This window comes from Populus nigra, chromosome 5, assembly GCF_951802175.1.
Source record: "Populus nigra chromosome 5, ddPopNigr1.1, whole genome shotgun sequence".
Classification (NCBI taxonomy): domain Eukaryota; kingdom Viridiplantae; phylum Streptophyta; class Magnoliopsida; order Malpighiales; family Salicaceae; genus Populus; species Populus nigra.
This window is the reverse complement of record NC_084856.1, coordinates 21,868,087-21,889,895: the sequence shown is the minus strand read 5'-3', so window position 1 is coordinate 21,889,895 and position 21,809 is coordinate 21,868,087. Positions and strand designations below refer to the sequence as shown.

The 21,809-nt window shown below is 34.3% G+C and overlaps 2 protein-coding genes and 1 pseudogene across 2 annotated transcripts; all 3 read right to left on the bottom strand.

Annotated features, from left to right (window-relative positions):
- Positions 1–2,966: 2,966 nt before the first annotated feature.
- On the bottom strand, positions 2,967–10,047 carry LOC133695301 (kinesin-like protein KIN-14S; annotated as a pseudogene).
- LOC133694892 (disease resistance protein RPV1-like) lies at positions 9,924–14,906 on the bottom strand. The gene is made up of 5 exons (XM_062116585.1): positions 14,431–14,906; positions 13,202–14,288; positions 12,692–13,027; positions 10,502–12,595; positions 9,924–10,409 (listed from the first exon to the last, which is right to left on the bottom strand). The coding sequence occupies exons 1-5, from the start codon at positions 14,904–14,906 to the stop codon at positions 9,924–9,926; spliced, it is 4,479 nt and encodes a 1,492-aa protein (XP_061972569.1).
- Positions 14,907–17,373: 2,467 nt separating this feature from the next.
- Positions 17,374–19,277, bottom strand: LOC133694891 (disease resistance protein RUN1-like). Its single transcript, XM_062116584.1, has 3 exons — positions 18,802–19,277; positions 18,138–18,266; positions 17,374–18,052 (listed from the first exon to the last, which is right to left on the bottom strand). Exons 1-3 carry the CDS (start codon positions 19,275–19,277, stop codon positions 17,374–17,376), a joined length of 1,284 nt encoding a protein of 427 aa, XP_061972568.1.
- Positions 19,278–21,809: the final 2,532 nt, after the last annotated feature.

Here is a 21,809-nt window from a genome sequence, read left to right as displayed (position 1 = left end):
TTCAAATTTTTCTAAATCCGCCATTTTTGTTTGGATAATTCTCAATTATTAGGTTAGGCTGGGGATGTGAAAAAGAAAGCTTAGAAAGGATAAAGCCGGTGGTTAGGCAGACGCCCCATTGTTCGTGGTGTTGCAATGAATTCAGTGGATCACCTCATGGAGGAGGTGAGAGGTGCGCAAAAGGTAATGAAATTCAGTCTCACCTTGAGGGCCCCAGCTGGATTTCGGGCAGGAGTGGGGAAAGGCAGAAATGAGTTCATGCCACGACAATCTATATGGAAGGGAAGGGAAGTTTTTTTTTTTTTTTAATGTTGAGAAAGTCTTTTTTAATTTAGTTCTTCAAATGAAATTTACAATTTGTACATGATATAATACTATCTTATATTTAAATTTTATCAAATAAATAAAAATAATGAGATTCAAACTCATGACTACTTGATTATCAAGATTCTAATATCATATCAAATAACTATCTCAATCTAATAGCTTAAACTATTATGTAAGTTTTTAAAATATGATTTATATTATTTTCTAACACAATCTCTTAAGTGAAAGTCTTTTGGGTTTAAAACTTGCACAAACTCATACTATCTTGTACTTAAATTTTTATCAAATAAATAGAGATAGTGAGATTCGAATTCATGACTGCTTGCTTATCAAGGTTCTGATACCATATCAAAGAACCATCTCAACTCAATAGCTTAAGCTTTTAAATAAAATTTCAGAATATAATTAATATTATTTTCTAATACAATCCAAATAACTATAAAGTACAAACTCACTAGAAAGAAGATTTCATAGGTCACACGGATGTGTAATAATTAGAACACTTTTTATGCTTAACGGAAAATTGTCATGCAAATTAATATTTCTATGAAAATCATCACTACAAGATCGAATAAAAAAGATTTCATACAATTTATGGAGGGGGATTAGGACAATAAAAAATTGTTTTTTTATATACATAAAATAAAACAAAATTTCAAGGTTTGGGCAAGCCGTGTCGTGGATTGATACCAGGTTTTGACTATGTCGCCATATCTAAATAGATTTGAAAAGAACTTAATTCTGATTAGATTTCAAGTTGACACGTCATTGAATTAACCTGGTAAGCTAGTTGTATCCTTCTTTTTAAAATGAAAACATAGAAATACAAAAAAAAAGTCTCTAATTTATTACTGCCATATCCTTTACTAAGAAAACTATGATGATGGCAATAAATCTATGCATCTCTCAATACAGTGAGAAGTACTGACTCTCCCTGCTTTCCTACACAACCATAAGCAACCTTCCTTTATCTATCAGAAGCCATAATTTGATCCTCCTAACCAAAAAAACACATCAATTTGGGGCAACAAATTGATCGTGAGTGAATTGAAATATAAAATAATCCTTACAATTTGAACTATATTAATTAAGCTTAATGTTAGCATAGATCATGCATGTGATTTAATTATACTAATTGCTAATCTTTTGAACGAGCAAACTTGTTCTTCTTTGTCCATCTTCATCATGATAAACACACCAGCAGTCAATTTCATCATCCTCAACAAAGCCATTACTGGTGGCAATCTCTGTCCATCCAACCTTACTTAGCTGCACAGTCGATTGGCGACCATGACGCTGAAAACTCACAGAAGTAGTGGCTGAAGCTGGTGTGTAAAGCTTAACACTAGCCGATGAATTTTTGAGCTCTAGAAGGTGCTCCTTCGACCTTTTCCCCACCAAAATCAAGCCCAGCCAAAGATCACTATGAGTTAATTTCTTCCTAAATAGATAGTGAAATTCACCATCTTTTGGATGATTCTCGAAGAGGTTAAGCTGGGGTTCCGGATCTGCCATCTTTTCTGATTCCTAGCAAGCTTTTTGCAGGGTGGTAGGTGTGTATGCTCATCATACATGTCTTGTCTGAGTACATTGAGAAAATCATGAAGGGCATACTTACACATGCAAGTGATATGTAAAAACAGTTTTTGTTGCTTCGCTTAAGAGCACTGCTCATGAAAATTCAAATTATATTTGTTTTTACTTGACTTGGGAGGGATTTTACCTTTAAAAAAATAATTAAGGCTTGGATCACCGGGTGGCTTGGACCAACCATTTGTTAATAAAATAATATTATTTTATTTTTTAATTTTTTAATTTTTTTATGTTGATATGATCGGAATTAATTAGATTAATCATAAGTAAATCAAGATTGTCGAGATGTATAATTTTTAGAGTTAAATTGAATTTAATTCGGATTAGGCTATGAATTATAAGTTTTCTAAATCATCCAGAATAAATTTAATAATTATGATTCAAAGCTCAGAACAAACAATTGTTTAGAAAAAGCATGAACAAAGCTAGGAATAAAATCATAATTTTACATGCACAAATTATTAAGTTTTTCTTTTTTTTAAATTAACACTTGTCAAAAAAAAAAAAAGATTTAGCAAACTAGAACAACCTGAAAAATACTTGAGAAAATAACATAGTTAATGGGTTGTGCAGTTATACTTTTTTTTTATTTCCAGTATGGTAACCTAAAAATCAGAATAACTTTAATAAATTACACTCAATTTTCATAATTTTTTTTATATATTTTCAATAGGTCACTCTTGAAAGCCTATTGTTTTTTTTTTTTTAAAAAAAAAATTATTTTGAGGTTATGCTGTTGAGCGTAACCTCAAATAGCCACACCAAATTATTTCTTTTGGGGAAGTATTTATTCTCCATGCCCTTATCTCATGAAACACATACATTGAAAATATTACTTGGCTGTAAAGAGCATTTAACAGAAAAATTCAGTAATCAAATTCCCTTGATCAAATTCTCTGGTCCAGCTTCGCTCTCTCTGTCACAAATCCACTTTAAATAAGATCTCTTCATCAAAAAAGCAAAACCTCACAGGGGGATAGAAAAACTCCTATGTGTGTTTTTTTATCTGTGTTTCTCACTGTTGTTGACTCATGTAGGAAAGCAAATAACATCCAACCGCGAATGAGTCTGAATCTTTGATGTAGAACAATGTCACTGAACATTGAATTTTAGTAGGCAAGTAGCATACAATTGCGATTAATATCCATGTAAGAAAAATGGGAAGATGGGAATCAAGAAAAAAAGGTATATACTCCTACTATTTATCATGACAATGAAGACTAAAAGTTTTATTGCACCTCATTAGTTGATGATGGTCGATTAGGCAACAAAGATGGTCTCCTGTTTTGAAAGCTCCTTAACTTTAGCGGGCTCCACACCATAGATTTTCGTTGCAGTGCAACAGCTGTTGGGTGCTTTGGCTTCCAAGAACCTGCTTGTGCTGGAGGACTCCCCATGAATTTACTACTGGTTCTCATAACAGTAGGTGTAGTCTCTGATGCAGTCCTGAACTCTGGCAATGGAGAGAACAGCTTTGAATTCCTTGGCTTTCTTGGGTCCCTGACAAATGACTGCCTGCCAACTACATTCCCATTTTTATATTGCGAGGTTTGAAGTGGTTTAGTCATGTTTGAGGTTGGCTCTGAACGATAGGTAGCAATGGATACCCGTCTCTTAGGCTGGAAAACCTGTGCTGACATTGGAGGAGGAGGTCTGACTGCAACAGACATACGTCTGGGTTTCACAAGGCTTTTTGTATTTGCTCCTGCAGATGTGGTTCTTGGATTGTTTTCTTTGTCATGCATTGAAGATAAAACAGAACCAGTTTTCTGTTTTTGTAGAGGAGATGGTGGAGGCATGAAATTGGTGATTTTTCGCAAGGGCATCCTCAACTTTGAAGGACACAGAGGTGGCTTCTTATCTACTTTTCTCTTCTCTACTACTTGTTTCGTAGACTGAGAAGCAGCAGCGGCAAAGGCTCGTGTTTCCTGCTTTAGTCTAGTTTTTCTTTCCTCACCTAACTGATTCTCAAGCTCTCGAACCTATTGTAAGAAGAGTTATTTGTTAGTCTACAAAATGACTTTAAAATGCCATTTAAGGGACAATAAAAGCAAAAGAAAAACGAAAAAACAGCTCCAATAAATTTTCCAATGTTTCATAGTAATAATAAATAAATAAAAAACATTAAATGGAGCTCAAGCCATCATAATTACCTTTTCTTGGAGAGTTCTGCAGATATGTTCTCTAGCAGCAAGCCTCAACTGCAATGATTGCAAGCTATCCTGCAACTTCTTTGTTTCCTTCTCATCATGCTTTAACTTTTCTACCTGATTATTTACAATTAAAAAAGGAAAGAAAGAAGGAAAGAAAATGTGAATTTATACCATTTTTTGTAAAAGAAACCGAGACAAAAGAAATTTCATCAAATAGAGCAGTTTATATATACCATTTGCTTGTATTTGAGAAGTTCAGTGAGATCAGCCTGTTTGCGGGCAGGACCACTTTCAATTCCTCGCACTCGACTCGCAAAATTTAGTGAACAAAGCGTCTCTCCAAGGTCAGTAGCACTTGGACTTATTTGGACAAACATCAAGGTCTTACAATCTCCTCCTGCATTCATGTTTCACTTATCATCTTTTACTGACAAACAAGACAATAAGAAAGTCTGGTAACCATAAAAAGTAGTAAACTTAATACTCACCGAGAGAGCTCTGTAGCATATGGGTTAGCTTTGAGTTCCTGATCGGAAGAAAACAAATATCTTCATTAATATGGTAATTGGATAGCATGTTACAAGAGTGACTGTGAGAGAAAGACCTGTAAGGAATGTGGCCAGTTTTAGATGCGAGGGCAGATATAACATCACCAAGTGCTGAAAGAGTTTTATTAATGAATTGCGATTCCTTCAATCTTTCACCTTCAACATCAATCTTTCCCACACGTTCACTACCAGCCAAATCGACCATCCATAGGTGACTTCTTGTCTTTTGTCCATCTATTAAATTCTCTCCTTTCACTGTTACTCGCAACAAACTACAGACCAACAATGTTGTGGTCATTAGTACTACCACTTCAATTAATCAGTAAATTTCTTGAATAGTTTGGATTCACAGATCCAAAAAACTAGTTAGTTGCTATTATATGTGATATACCATAAAGTATATTCTTAGAAAGAATAAACCAAGAAAAGAAAGCAGAGTTCATTTTTACCAATGAGAACGGCTGCTAAGCTCATTAGCGCTGGTTGATCCAACAGACCTGGCCCGACTTCCAGACTTGAGTAAATCCCACACATCCTCTGTGCCAGTCACCCGAGTTTCAACAAGTCCTGGGACTTCTTGTGTTCCTTCAGCTGTTTGTTTTATCTCCAACCTTTAAGCATGTAAGAAAAACTAAAATTTCATCAAACTTCATTCATGTAACTCAATTTCTTATCGTTAGACTTTAAATCTTTCATACCAATGGGCTTCCAAATAGGAGTCTTGTACATAATCTTTTAAACCCTAAACCCAATTAGATGTCATGCTTATCTACACTAGAGAGGAGCAAGGTATTTATTGCAGATAGAGTGCTCAAATGAAAATTGGGCTAATACAGAACTTCAATGTTCCACTTTTCTTGTCAAATAGCCACACGCATGATGTTTGTACGAACCAATAGTTAATTATCATCAAGTAGCAAAATGATATAAATCAGAGCTACAGAAAATTATTAATATAAAATTTTTGCAACCAAAAAATTCGACACAAATAACTATATTTTGATTATCAGATCAATACAGTAGCAATAAAAGAGGAAACTAACTTTTTAGGCGGTTGGTTGGAACTATCAATCAAGAGGTCCCTTATCTTCTCATTGTAAACCTCCATCATACTAACAAAAAGACCATATCTCATAATGCCACTTCTCTCTTGAGAAACTCGGAACAACTCATCTAATGTTCTGTAGTTCACTCCCCTATTTTCTGGGCTGCCCTCCATAGTAAACGTCTTTCCAGTTCCAGTTTGTCCATAGGCGAATATGCAGACATTGTAGCCATCCAAAACTGAAGCGACTATTGGTTTAGTTTGTACAAAAACAGCCTCTGCATATCATACAGACATAGGTTTAAAAGCTTCAATTGCACAAATAATCTTTAACAGGATGTCTGCAGTAGCAATACATAAATAAAACATCAGATCACCTTGATTATCCTCAGGCCCAAAAACATGGTCCACTTAAATTGCTTTTTGGAAGAATCAGAGGAAATGATCTGCAACTCATTATCTTGGGAAGAGTCAAATTCAACTACATAGTTCGAACCATTTGTTATTTCGACTTGATTTAGTGGTCTGCATCTACAGAAGACCCTAATATTCCCTTTAAGCTCAATCACCTCATTGTAAAGCCTCTTCCTCTCAGACAACTCTTGTAGATACTTCTTTTTAAGAAGTTCATATTCATTACCTGACCAATATTTCAACTAGTAAACTATCAAAACCAAACCCCTCAAAAAAAAAAAATGAAAAGAAGAAATAAATTAGTTTCACTATTGGATACTCACCGAGTTTTTGAAGGGTGTCTAAAATATTGGGGCCAAGAAAGGAATCCTTGGCAGTCTTTACTTGATTAGAGAGATTTGAGTGTTCTTTCTTCAAATTCTGAAACAACAACAATTAAATTCAAAGAAAGAAAACAAATCAATACCCCTATCAACATAATAATGCAAAATCCTAATTTACTAGCTAAAACAACGAAATTTAAAATTGCCTGAATTCTACAACTAAAACCAAGTCTTTTCAAGTCATCTATACGATACCCAACACCACCAAAGTTCAAAATAAGTACCTGAATTTTATCACTTAAATTGATAATTTTCTGCAAAATGGGCGGTGTTGGCCCCTGAGATGGGGAAACTTGTCGAATTCTATTTGATACGCTCTCCTCCTCCGAATTAATAGTTTCTCCTGAAAATTCATTAAAATCAAAATAACCTTGTTCAGTCAAAACAATTTCAATATAAAATACAATTGTCTACAGTTCTACAGCACCGAATTTGACTCAATTTAACTCTTTTTTTTTTCTCTTGATTAAAAACGACTTTAAAAATTTTAGAAACCCTAGAATTAAAAAGATAAATAAACAATTAAATTCAATAACAAATAAAATTAAATAATTCAAAATTACAATTTCTAAGTCTAAGCAGAAGCAAAAAATATAAAAAAATAAACTGATAATCATTACTTAAACAAATAATTTCTAATATATATTTTTTATAAAAACACGAACCTGTATCGAATTTCGTATCTTCTACGGATTCAACTGAATTTTTTTTAAAATCAATTTCAGAGAAATATTAATTAAACAAAGTGAAGCTACTTCTTCTAACCTGTGGTCGAAGAGAGAGAAGGGCTGGAATCTGAAATTTGAACGGTCTTGATACGATCGCAGATCTCTTCAATCATTTGGACCGTCAGATCTGAGAGAAATCAAACAATTTCGATCTATAAAACAAGAACCATAAAAATAAAATAAAATAATTCAAGAATTTATGCGTATCTATCGATACAGAGAAAGAGATGGGAGTACCATTCATGTTTTAGGGCTTGAAATTGAGAGAGGGAGAAAATTAGAAAGGTGAAAGATTTTTAGGGTTTAAAATTGGGAATTTGAAGCTTGAAATGATAGCCGTTGGTTTCTAACGGCTATATGATGTTGTTTGTTTAGGTTTGGGATTGGGAGGGACGTAGCGTTTTAATTTGAAATGGGAGAGTTGGGCCTTTGGCTTGGATAGATAGAATGAATTGGGCTTTGGTTTTGGGTTATGTACTGGTGTGGTCTGATTGGTAACAGATCGAAGCCCATTTAGATTTTTTTTGTTTTGTTTTTTTATTGCTACTTTAATTACTTATAAATTACTCCCAAGTCTTCTAAATATTATTAGTTTGCTGGAGGTTGTATAATTTTTTTTAATATAATAAAAAATATTCAAGTGTTTAGAACTACTTGATATTTTTATTAAATTCGGCCTAGTGAGTTAATTTTAAATTTTTTTAATCCGACTTCTTACCTAACCTAAGTTTAAAATTAAAGTCTAAAGGTATTCCCGTTATCCTGTAAAAAAATATAAGGATGAAATTAAAAAAAATAAAATTAAAAAAAAAAAACCTTCAAACCTAACTTCTTGTCTGACTTTGATTTAAAATTAAATTATGTAAAAGTTATCTCAATAAACCTAATTTGATTGAAAATGATAGTTTTGACCCAAAACGGTCTAAAACTCATTCTTATCCTGATCAACATGCTTTGACCTGTATTGACTCGGTGGACTTGGTTTTGACTAAAAATGACGGTTTTGACTTGAGATGGCTCAAAACTCATTTTTTATCCTAGTCGACATGGTTTGACCTGTATTGACCCGGTAACTTTGGTTTTGATTTGAAAATGAAAGTTGATTCGAGAAAAATATATTCTTAAATTTTGAAAGTTTTCTTATTTTTTTATGAATAAAAATAGAAATAAAATAACATATAAGAAAATTATAAGAAAATTTTGGAGAATTCAAAATTGGGTTATTGCATATCCTAACTTTCATTCCAAAGTTTTTCAAGCAAGACATAAAAAAACTATCCGAGTCAACTTAGGTTAACTCGTAAAGTACTATTCTCGGGTCATGAAGCCGGAATAACACAATAGAAAATAAACAAAGCAAATCATGAAGTTTAATTTCCAATCAACCCAGTATTAAAGGATGAAATAATTTTGGAGTTTCATTTTCAATCAAACCACTATTAAAGGATGAAATAATCATGGAGTTTAATTTCCAATCAACCCAATATTAAAGGATAAAATTGAAAAAAAAGATTAATAAAAATAACTTAAGTCAACCAGGTTAAATTGTCAAACTAGTGATTTGTGTCATGAGAGTGAGATAACTTTATAAAAAAAATAAATTTAAAATTAAAGGATAAAATTAAAAAAAAAACATTGATTGAAAAAAAAAGCACAGAAAAAAAAGAGAGAAAACAAGCAAATTATTAATCCAATGAATAGTGCTTTGTAAGGAGAGGTACAGTAAAAACCTCTCCTCTTTTATTTTATGGTTAATACAAGATAATTTCCTGCGCTACAATGCTGGTCAGATCAAAATAAGGAAACTGAATTCACAATCAGCCTAGCTAATGTTGAAGAATAAAATTGTTAAAAAAAAACAATTAACAAGAAACACGAAAAAACAACCCGAGTTAACCAACGAAACCCGTGACTCGAGTCATGATATCGGGATATTTTCATAGACAGCAAACTAAAATAAATTATGAAGCCTAATTCTCAATTAACCCAATATTAATGGATGAAATTGAAAAACATGTGCATTTAAAAAGAACACAAAAAAACTTGAGGCAACCGAGCTAACCATCAACCCGGGTCATGAGATCATGATAATCCTATAAAAAAAAAATTTTCAAAGCACAATTTTCAATCAACCAAATATTGAAGGATTCAATTGAAAAAAATCAATTAAAAAAATATCTCGAGTTAACCCAAGTTAACTTGCCAAACTCGGATTATGAGACCAAGATAAATATATAGAATAAAATAAAATATGAAGTTAAATTTTCAATCAACCCAATGTTGAAGGATGAAAATAAAAAAAAAATTCAATTAAAAAAAACAAAAAAAACTCAAGCCAACCTTGCTAACCCGCAAAACTTGTGACCCGGGTCTTGAGACTACAATAACCCAGTAGAAAGCTAATAAAAAAAATATAAAATTAAATTCTTAATCAACTCAATATTGAAAGATGAAGTTAAGAAAAAATCTATTAAAAAAATAAAAAAAAACCCGAGTCAACCGACTAAATCTATTTTTTTTTATAATTATTATTTTGTTTGTTCGGGACCTAGTTAAAAATCATGTTAAAGAAGGAGGATAAATATATCCTTTTCATCTCTAATTCATAAGACTATTTGGTTTCATGTTTGATTCAATCCAATTGAGTTGCTTCATATTTGTATAGAAAAGGAGAAGATGAGTTACCAGTGTCAACGAGCGAAACCATGCATCCATAGCATTAAGTTGCCCTTTCAAATACAAGATGATGAAGAGTTTGTCAAGCATTTCCCATCTGTTTTAGGGTTTGGTTGCTCAGGCTCGTTGACCAACAGTGGATGGACTCCACACCCAACCACCACATCAGTAGCTCCCCACGGTGATTTGAATTGAAACGAGGCCTCCTTGAAAAAGCACTTAGAGTGGACACTCCAGATGAACACATGCTCCCTTTCCCATAAACTCCTCACCTTTTCTTCATATATTTCGTAGAAGTAGGAATTGAGATCAATCTGGGTTCCATCTTTGCTTATCAAATGGCATTCACATTTAATATTAACGGGACGCCTTTCCCCGCTTTGGCCAAATGAAACAACAGCGCATAAAGTGAAACGACGATGCCAATGAGCTGGTTGCCGGATTTTTACTGACGATCCTTCTCTATTTTTATAACTGAACCATTCCGGGACTTCCGACCCAGGAATACACAACCGAACTCTAATGGGCTTACCATGATATTCCTGCACCGAAGAGAGTGAGAATGTGAGATACATATAAAAAATTATCGTGATTTTTTTTTAAATAAATCAAGATCAAGGGAGGAAGAATTCACCTGATAAAATAATGATGTTGCCATGCGTTGAATTCGTAAACGGGTAGCACCCATAATTCTAGTGCGTGAATTCTGATCCAGTTGGAGGCATCCAGAGAAATTGAATTCCTGAGAAGCAGCTTCATATTCTCTATCACCTTGCATGAATATACTTGCTACAGATTTTAAAGAGATGCAACCTGATGCGATTAAAACTTGTAGAGTGGATGGAAGCTCTGGTAAACATTGAAGCCGCTTGCAATCATCTAAATAGAGTTTACTTAGCTTAGTAAGGTGCTCGATGCTTGCAGGTATCCTCTCAAAATCAATCTCAGATAATCTCAATTCTGTTAGCCACACCAAAGAGCCTAATCTCTCTGGAGTTTTTAACACACGAGAATTTCCCAATTTTAAAAATTCATGGCAGCCCAATTTATAGGTGGATGATGCAATTTCTTCTACTTTCTGGAATCCACTCAGCATATAACAACGCTGTTTGTCAAGTCCTTTAAATTCAAGATCAATGATGTTGTTTGGAAGACTCGCTAGTTTTAAGCAACCACTAAGATCAAGCGTAGTAAGACATCTCAACTCGTCAATGTTGTCTGGTAGACTTTCTAGTCCTGAGCAACCAGTAAGGTGAAGCGCATAAAGACATTTCAACATGCCAATGCTGTCGGGTAGACTTGTTAGTTTTAAGCAACCACTAAGATTAAGCATAGTAAGACATCTCAACTCGCCAATGCTGTCTGGTAGACTTTCTAGTCCTGAGCAACCATTAAGATTAAGGGATTTAAGAGATTTCAACTCGACAATTCTGTCTGGTAGACTTGTTAGTCCTGAGCAATCATGAAGATTAAGCCATTCAAGAGATTTCAACTCCCCAATTCTGTCTGGTAGACTTGCTAGTCCTGAGCAACCATTAAGATTAAGCGATTTAAGAGATTTCAACTCGTCAATTCTATCTGGTAGACTTCCTAGTCTTGAGCAACCACTAAGATGAAGCAATTTAAGAGATTTCAATTCACCAATGCTGTTTGGTAGACTTGCTAGTCTTGAGAAACCACAAAGATTAAGCACAATAAGATAGTTCAACCTGTTAATGTTGTTTGGTAGACTTGCTAGTCCTGAGCAACCACTAAGATGAAGTGTATCAAGACATTTCAACCTGTCAATGCTGTCTGGTAGACTTGTTAGTCCTGAGCAACCAGTAAGGTGAAGCTTAGTAAGACATTTCAACCCTCCAATGCTGTCGGGTAGACTTTCTAGTCTTGAGCAACCACTAAGATCAAGCTGGTAAAGAGATTTCAATGCGCCAATGTTGTTGGGTAGACTTGCTAGTCTTGAGCAACCACTAAGATGAAGCGTATCAAGACATTTCAATTTGTTAATGCTGTCTGGTAGACTTGCTAGTCCTGAGCAACCAGTAAGGTGAAGCTTAGCAAGACATTTCAACACCCCAATGCTGTCAGGTAGACTTGCTAGTCCTGAACAACGACTAAGATTAAGCGATGTAAGAGATTTCAACTCGCCAATGTTGTCTGGTAAACTTGCTAGTCCTGAGCAACCATGAAGTTTAAGCAATTTAAGAGATTTCAACTCACCAATTTTATCTGGTAAACTTGCTAGTCTTGAGCAACCACTAAGATTAAGTGATTTAAGAGATTTGAACTCGCCAATGCTCTCTAGTAGACTTACTAGTCTTGAGCAATCACTAAGATCAAATTGGTCAAGAGATTTCAACATGCCAATGCTATTTGGTAGACTTGCTAGTCTTGAGAAACCACTAAGATTAAGCGATTTAAGAGATTTCAATGCGCCAATACTGTCTGGTAGGCTTGCTAGTCTTGAGCAACCACTAAGATCAAGCTGGTCAAGAGATTTTAACACACCAATGCTATTTGGTAAACTTGCTAGTCTTGAGCAACCACTAAGATTAAGCGATTTTAGAGATTTTAACGCGTCAATGTTGTTCGGTAGACTTGTTAGACTTGAGCAACCACTAAGATCAAGCTGGTCAAGAGATTTCAACATGCCAATACTATGCGGTAGACTTGCTAGTTCTGAGCAACCATGAAAATTAAGTGATTTAAGAGATTTCAACTTCTCAAGTGGCTGCAAATAAAAAAAGAGGCAATGTAAGAAAAGATAAACGTTATGAATAATTTCAAAAATGTCCTATATTCGAAAAAGAAGGATGATAAAGCATACCTGGCCTTCATTCCAAAGTTGTTCAAGCTGGCAACAAGGCATTTCAAGTTGAACAAGTTTCTCAGGGAAAAAAATTGATGGAAAGGATTTCAAAGGGTAATTATACCAGTAGAGAAACCTTAGCTCACTTGAAAGAAAGTGAAGCCCTCGTGGAAGCTGGATTCCGACCCTCTTTGGATTCATAATTTGCTCCTTTGAGGGATCCTTTAAGAAAGGTGGGTAGTAGATTTTGAGCAATCTTAAATTATACATCCCTTCAAATGCTGTAGGACTTAATGTCAATTCTTTAGTTGAATCCAAGATGAGGGATATGCTTTCCACTTTGGATCCAGTCCCCTATTTAACAAATTAAAGCAAAGTGTAAATCAGTATATATATAACAAATAAAGAAGAAGAAGAAGAAGAAGAAGAAGCTGGCCTTGATATTTATTCTTGTCCAAGGCTACATCTCTCAGCTATAAACAAGAAAGTGATCAAGAAACAGTCAATTAAATCACTTGGAAACGTTACCTGAGTTGTTAATGCACGATAGATATCATCAGCCTCCCACAACCTGCTACGTTCTCTAGGGTCAACGTTTTCTTGGAGGACAATTTTTTTCCCTAGTTTTAGGAGCACATCATGCATCTTGATCTTGTCTTGAACAATTTTTATGAGACACATATCAGCGAGACGATCTATCCCACTTCTTTCTTCAAGATCTAGTGTTTGTTGGAGAAAATCCTTCTTGCACCGTCCAAAGAAACATGCTATATCAAGAAATATTTTCTTTTCTGTCTGATCTAATTCATGATAGCACATTTCCAAATGTTTCTTAATGTCCTCGCCACCATTTGTTCTTAGCTGTGCCACCTTACTTTCCCAGTATTCAACACTCCTTTTATTGCATAGATTGCCACCTAAAACCTCGAGAACTAATGGAATGCCCTTAACACAGCTTACCACAGTTTTTGATAGCCCAGTATATCCTTCTATGGGACGATCTTGTTTAAAGGCATGTAAGCTGAAGAGTCGAAGTGCATCGTCTTCGTCTAAAATTTTAACCTCGTAAATTCTGTCTTCATCACATGCATTTTCAAGAACTCGCCTATCTCTACTTGTCACAATGATTCTACTTCCTTGGCCAAACAAACCATCCTCTCCTAGTAAATATTTTAAATGTTGTGGATCATTGACATCATCAAGAACTATGAGGACCTTTTTTCTTTGAAGCATTCGCTTAATGGCCGAGGGTAGCACTTTTCCGTGTATTTTGAGATCATTCTTCTCTAATACCTTGCCAAGAATTTCCTGTCGGACATGATCTACTCCATGCTTCCGTGATTCTTCCCTAACATCTTGGAAACAGCAATGGCCTTCAAATTTACTACAGTTTCGATGATACACAGTTTCAGCCGTTGTGGACTTACCTATACCACCCATCCCCCAGATTCCCACGATGAGCACACCGGTTGATCCATAGGATAGTAATGATTCGATGTCTTCAACGCGTGATTTCATTCCAACAAGGCGTTTTGAATCAAATGAGGGTGACAGCTCATGGTTCAATTTCTTTTGAATGTCAGTAACGATTTCCTGAATTAGCTTGGTCTCATCCCTGCAGTGCATAGTAAATAAAGAACAAAGACATGCTAGAACCTAAGAAATTTTATCATAACATCAAACACAATATTGATTCTCGAACAAAATGGTTTAAATAAGTTGGGGTTTAATATGCTGTAACTAAATTAATAACTTACTTAATGACGTCTGAATCCCAGCCCTTGAGATTAGCTATTTCTTTCGAAGCACGTCTCCAACTCTCTACTTCTTCAGAACTGCAATCTCTTTCATGCTTGCAAAGTGCATCTCCATAGCTCCCAGTCAGATTTTGAACATGGCTTGGATCAAGTCGGTAAAAAACTGGTAAGACCATCTGTTGTTTGGTCTCCATGCACTCAAGAATCTTGGAGAGTTCCCTCAAACAGAAAGTAGAATCTGCATAATTTTCAGAGAAAATGACTAGCGAAATACATGACTCCTCAATCCTTTCCAAGAGGGCAGGCTCGATCTTTTCTCCTCCATCAAGTTTATTATCGATGTAAGCATCAATTTGGTTTCGCTGCAATGCATCATAAAGATGACTGGTGAAACTATTGCGGGTGTCTGTGCCTCTAAAACTGAGGAACACATCAAGCTTCAAATATGGAGTAGTGGGAGAAGAAGTGGAAGCCATATTTTTATATGCTTGATATATGTAGAAGGAAGCTTTCTACTTGTGATAATTTTTCCCTGTAACAAGCAATAAGAAAACAAACGATATAATTAGTCAAAGACTAGCTAGTTGAGATCTTAATTACACCTGATAAATAAAGAGAGAAGCTAGTTGGGAGATTATTTTATATCTCATAAATAAAGGCTAAATATGATCAAACAAGAGTGTATTAGAATGATCAGACAATAAGAGAAGATCAAAACAACTTAAACGATGCTATAGCAAAGAACGAACAGGAAGAAATTCTACCAGTTATTTAAGGGCTAGCCAACTCACAATTAAGGGGGGGAGTTCACATTGATCCTCTCATCATCTTTATTTCAAACACAGTATTGGAGGGTTTCTTGGAATCTATATATCGGTAGGTACAAATTCAGAAACAGTCCTTGACAACTCAATATCTCATAAACCTTTCTTCAAAAAAGATTTTCACAACCCATTAAGTAAGCCACAATTAGCCACGGAAATTCCGGAATCATTTAAAGTTCGATTTTTAAAGTGTTTATTTAAAAATATATTAATATAATATATTTTTTTATTTTTTAAAATTATTTTGACATAATTCAAAAACACTAAACTAATCTAAATTTTAACAACACTAAACAAATCCAAATTTTAACAAAAATAAACAAAAATCAACCTCAATTCCAAAAGATTAGTCACCTATCGTCTTTTCCTTTTTCTTTACTTAGCGGTGAGGAAAAGTTGATAGTAGCAACTTTTCCTCACCGCCAAGTAGCAATCATTTTTACAGGACGCTTGACTTGCTGTGTGCCCTTTTGATTTTTGAACACAACCAAGCAGTAATTTTCTGGTGGTCTTCCGGAATCTTTTTCCAAACAACCCTTTTTAGACCATGATTGAAGTTTCGACTGAAGAATTTACTACTTTTCTCTTCACATATGATTCACAGTTTTTAATCCAGACTCGGTGTTCGATCTGGAGCAAGGCCTGTGTGCCACCAAGGTTTAGTTTTTCACTGAAAAACTTGTTGAGATGATAGCTTCTATTCTTTGCTCTTTCCTTTGTTAAAATCAGTTTATGGAATTGATGCTTTGCATGTGGCAGAGAGAGCATTGTTCTTGTGGAACAGTGATCCCATTGAGAACTTGATCACTCAAAATCAGTTTTTATTTCTTTTCTTTCACCTTTTCCATTTTTCCTAAGCAGCAAGAAAGAGACCAATTCCAAGTTAAAATAGATTTAATGCTGCCACCTAACTGTTTAGAGGGAGAGAGAGGGAGAAGAACACATTATAAAAACAAAACCATCAAACATTTTTTAGGAAAACTTGCAATAACTACTAAAAGTTTTGATCATACTATTGCTAGATCACATTCCATAGAGGACGGCAGGATTACAGTTTGCATGCAACTATCTGTGTATTCACCCAATTCTGAATTAAAAAAAGTAACAGTAATAAAAAATAAAGCATTGAATCATGATTGGACAAATATTTAATTTATAGTTGATAGGTGGATGGATAATTTGAGGTCTTGTTGAAGAAATTTAGAAATCAGATTGAAAATGTGATCAAGGCTGAATAAATTAAAGATTTGAGGACCAACATGGACAAGGTTGTAAAGTTTAGCTGTCCAATTTTGATAGATGCTTCATTAAGAAGAAAGTTGAAGATGGGGGCTAAATGGCAAAAATCAAAGAATCCAAGGACCTAATTGTATTTTGGATGGGCTTAATCAGGTGCTAAAATGAAAGAGTAATAAGGTTGGAAGTTAATTTGGCTAAAAGTGGAAGAATTAATAAGTCTTAGGGACTTGTTTGAACATTGGATTAGTTTAATTAATACAATGAGGGACTTAATTAGAGTAAAATAAAAGTTTGAGAGTCAATTCGGTTAATTGTGTTAATCAATTTACTTCTCAACTCGCCTTGTGCTGATTATAGAGAAATATCAATTTTTTTTTAACCCCATAAATGTTTCCAGGTGGAGCTCTAAATTCCTCAACTTCAGTTTCTAGACGATGAAGCCGCAAAATTAAGCATAACATAAATATTATTTTTGTTAAAGCAAGCAAGGAAGAGGAATGAACGATGTAAACCTTGATAGCTATGCCTCAAACATCTTATGTGTGCAAGTGCAGGCTGATTATCTGATAACATCTCACCAAACTCATTCAACATTTATCTGATTATCTGATTATCAGCAGCATGATACGGAAGCTGTATACGTCTCCTCTAACTGATACTTCATTACTCTGTCCATATTCTGTTTACAAGCAACAAAGCACTGTTAGCAAAATGAAAAAAGAAAATAATCATTTTGGTCAAATGATATTAATGCACTGCAAGGTGAATGAAACATGCGATCTTTCATGCCGAAGAATTTAGAGACTTGCTAGTCTTGAGCAACCACTAAGATCAAGGTTTTCAAGAGATTTCAACGCGCCAATGTTGTCTGGTAAATTTGCTAGTCCTGAGCAACTATTAAGATCAAGTATTTTAGGGATTTCAATGCGTCAATGTTGTCTGGTAGACTTGTTAGTCCTGAGCAACCACTAAGATCAAGTTTTTTAAGGGATTTCAATGAGCCAATGTTGTCTGGTAAACTTGCTAATCCTGAGCGACCACTAAGATTAAGCGATTTGAGAGATTTCAACTCGTCAATACTGTCTGGTAGACTTGTTAGTCTTGATAAAAGCGATTTGAGAGATTTCAACCCGCCAATGCTGTTTGGTAGACTTGGTAGTCCTGAGCAACCATCAAGATAAAGCCATTGAAGAGATTTCAACGCGCCAATGTTGTCTGGTAGACTTGTTAGTCCATAGCAACCATTAAGATAAAGCATAGTAAGAGATCTCAACCCGCCAATGCTGTCCGGTAGACTTGCTAGTCCTGAGCAAGAAGAAAGACTAAGCTTTGCAAGAGATCTTAACTCACCAATGCTGTCTGGTAAACTTGCTAGTTTTGAGCAAGAAGAAAGACTAAGCTCTTCAAGAGATCTCAACTCGCTAATGCTGTCCGGTAGACTTGCTAGTTTTGAGCAAGAAGAAATACCAAGCTCTGCAAGAGATCTTAACTCCCCAATGATGTCTGGTAGACTTGCTAGTTTTGGATGATGACCAACATGTATGTCGTGGTCGATCATCCTCTTCAAATGTTTCTTAATGTCCAAAGAAACATGCTATATCAAGAAATATTTTCTTTTTTGTCTGATTTAATTCAAGATAACACATTTCCAAATGTTTCTTAATGTCCTCGCTACCATTTGTTCTTAGCTGTGCCACCTTACTTTCCCAGTATTCAACACTCCTTTCATTTGTATATCCTTCTATGGGACGATCTTGTTTAAAAGCATGTAAGCTGAAGAGTCGAAGTACATCGTCTTCATCTAAAATTTTAACCTCGTAAATTTTGTCTTGATCACATGCATTTATAATTAAGCGCTTGCCTATCTCTACTTGTCACCATGATTCTACTTCCTTGGCCAAACAAACCATCCTCTCCTAGTAAATATTTTAAATGTTGTGGATCATTGACATCATCAAGAACTATGAGGACTTTTTTTCTTTGAAGCATTCGCTTAATGTCCGGGGGTAACCTTATTGGGCGTATAGTCATATCTTTTTTCTTTAATACGTCACCAAGAATTTCCTGTCTGACATGATTTACTCCATGCTTCTTTGATTCTTCCCTAACATTTTGGAAAAAGCTTTGGCCTTCAAATTTACTACAGTTTCGATGATACACAGCTTCAGCCGTTGTTGACTTAATAAATAAAGAACAAAGGCTAAGACCTAAGAAATTTTATCATAACATCAAACACAATATTGATTCTCGAACAAAATGGTTTAAATAAGTTGGGGTTTAATATGCTGTAACTAAATTAATAACTTACTTAATGACGTCTGAATCCCAGCCCTTGAGATTAGCTATTTCTTTCAAAGCATGTCTCCAACTCTCTACTTCTTCAGAACTGCAATCTCTTTCATGCTTGCAAAGTGCATCTCCGTAGCTCCCAGTCAGATTTTGAACATGGCTTGGATCAAGTCGGTAAAATACTGGTAAGACCATCTGTTGTTTGGTCTCCATGCACTCAAGAATCTTGGAGAGTTCCCTCAAACAGAAGGTAGAATCTGCATAATTTTCAGGGAAAATGACTAGCGAAATAAACGACTCTTCAATCCTTTCCAGGAGGGCAGGCTCGATCTTTTCTCCTCCATCAAGTTTATTATCGATGTAAGCATCAATTTGGTTTCGCTGCAAAGCATGATAAAGATGACTGGTAAAACCTTTGCGGGTGTCTGCGCCTCTAAAACTGAGGAACACTTCGTGCTTCAAATATGGAGTAGTGGGAGAAGAAGAGGAAGCCATATTTGTATATGATTGATATATGTAGACGTAAGCTTTCTACTTGTTATAATTATTCCCTGTAACAAGCAATAAGAAAACAAACGATATAATTATAATGATGAGTAATATAACTAGTAAGAGCCATGTCGATGAATATTCGTTAAAACCAAAACCATATAATTTAACACCAACTGGAAAATTGAAATGGAGAAGTGAGATCAGAAGGCAGATGGCAAAAATTGATTGGCAATCCATATTTTTATTCTTTCAGATTCACTATTAGTCAAAGACTAGCTAGTTGAGATCTTAATTACACCTGATAAATAAAGAGAGAAGCTAGTTGGGAGATTATTTTAAAAAAGTTGTTGGGCAAGATCAAAATGTCAGAAAACTTTGACTAAAAACCAATTGGGTTCTCATTTAATTAGTCGTTGTTGGTTCAGAGATAATGAGATAGAAAGAACAGAACAGATCATTTTGAGCCCAGCAAAGAAGAGCAATGAAAGTTATAAAGAGAGGAGCCAGTGGGAAATTAGCTGAGATCTTAATTAATTACAGAGTCATTTTGAGCTAAAAGGGAAAACTCAAAAACATATATAAACAGCATGAATGATGCTACAGAAATGGCCAAACAAGTGGAATCTAACCCAAAACAGAGAGAAATTAATGGACGAACAGGAAGAAAGTTGTACCAGTTATTAATCAAGGGCAGCTTGTTGATCTTTAACCCTCTGTGTGCCTCAACGAGGATATATCGTCTTCTTTCTCTTGTTTCCTTATTGTGCCATGGAAGAGACGTTGAGGTCAGTTTCCTGGAAGGAATGTGTATAACATCAAACTACTATATATTGTTTACTACCATACGCTGAGCAAATATATATTATCTAATTAACCAATTATAAGTTGGGAATGAAAATTAATAATTTAATAGAGTACTCACCAGACAAAGACTCAACATTTTTTTGTAATTAATTATTTTAAAAAGTTGAATTAATAGAGATTATCCAGGTGTGCATTAGATTTGATTAATTATTATCTCCAACCAAACCCCACAAATTGTATAAAACATTGAAGCACTTACAGCCGGCAGCCGGTTTATTAATGTTACAGTGTTTTAAAATGTTTTTTATTTGAAAATATATTAAATTAATATTTTTATATTTTTTAAAATTTATTTTTTACATCATTATATCAAAACAATCTAAAATTATTAAAATAAATTAATTTAAAATAAAAAAGAAATAATTTTTTTTAAAAATACTTTTAAAATACAATAACAAACAAACTTTAAATTAAAAAAAAATGATTGTGAAGATGATCAGTTAAAATTCCTTGCTTCATACCACGAATTACGTGGATGAGGGATTGTTTAGGAGAAAAAGATTGTTCACTCCCTTTTTGTAACATTGAACTCTACAATAATCCCTCTATTTCACTTTCTATTTCATCTAGTTGAGCTAAGTTCACTTCCTTGTCTAAAATCACAAACACCTGATAATGTTAATAGAAATTTAGAACAAAAAATTGAGAGAAAATATGACTATTAATTTGTCATAGTTTTTGGATCCCGGCCCGGATCATTAATAATCATGTCAGCCAAATGGTTTATAACATTCCGGAATCATTTAAAGTTTGATTTTTAATTAAAGTATTTATTCAAAAATATATTAAAATAATATTTTTTATTTTTTAAAAAATTATTTTTAATATTCATAAATAAAAATGATATAAAAATACTGGAAAAAAAGAAATTTCAACGAAAAAAGAAATTTCAACCTCAATTCAAAACTGAATTAATTAGTCATCAAGATCTTCTTTTCCTTTTCTTTACTTTTGTCGGTGAGGAAAAGTTGAGGTCGGTTTCCAGGAAGGAATGTTTATGGTTTTAAATATCAATCATTATTGATGGAGAGCTCTATCTTGTGTTTAACGCTAGCTGGGTGTCTAAACTAGTCAAAAAGGAGTTAAAGCGTCGTGTACGCGGATGCTTGACTTGCTGTGTGCCCTTTTGATTTTTGAACACAGCCAAGCAGTGATTTCCTGGTGGATGCTGGTGGTCTTCCGGAATCTTTTTCCAGACAACCCTTGCCAGACCATGATTGAAGTTTCCACTGAAGAATTTACTACTTTTCTCCCAACATATGATGCATAGTTTTTAGTCTTGGCTTGGTTTCCACTGGAGAAAGGTTTGAGTCACGGATTTTAATTGAATCACTGGAATTAATTTTTTTCTTAAATCCAAAATAGAAGTGTGTTCCTTTTCTACTTGAATGAAAGATCATAAATGTTTGTAAAACCATTGTTTTTTAATTTTTTTCTCGATAGAATTAGTGACAGATAATGGAATTACCGACGAATGATATACCAACAAAAGCATTCCATAAGTGAATTAGTTAGTAAAATTTCCACTGACAGAGTAGTGTTAAAATACCAAAACATGCAACCTTGATATCTCTATAAAAAATAAATCTTTTTTTATATAAAAATCAATTTTCATTTGACTTAGTGTTGAAAGATAAAATTAAAAAAAAAAAAATTAAAAAAACATAAAAA

Bases quoted from the DNA above. Each gene is read 5' to 3' on its own strand.
- LOC133694892 (XM_062116585.1), bottom strand. From the start codon at position 14,906: ATGGCTTCCACTTCTTCTCCCACTACTCCATATTTGAAGCTTGATGTG. The intron at 12,596-12,691 runs GTATGCTTTATC...TTTTATTTGCAG, and splicing joins AACTTTGGAATGAAGGCCAG to CCACTTGAGAAGTTGAAATC. The intron at 10,410-10,501 runs GTGAATTCTTCC...TCTTCGGTGCAG, and splicing joins CAACATCATTATTTTATCAG to GAATATCATGGTAAGCCCAT.
- LOC133694891 (XM_062116584.1), bottom strand. From the start codon at position 19,277: ATGGCTTCCTCTTCTTCTCCCACTACTCCATATTTGAAGCACGAAGTG. The intron at 18,267-18,801 runs GTAAGTTATTAA...TCGACTCTTCAG, and splicing joins TGGGATTCAGACGTCATTAA to CTTACATGCTTTTAAACAAG. The intron at 18,053-18,137 runs GTGTTATCTTGA...ACATTTGAAGAG, and splicing joins ATTAAGAAACATTTGGAAAT to GATGATCGACCACGACATAC.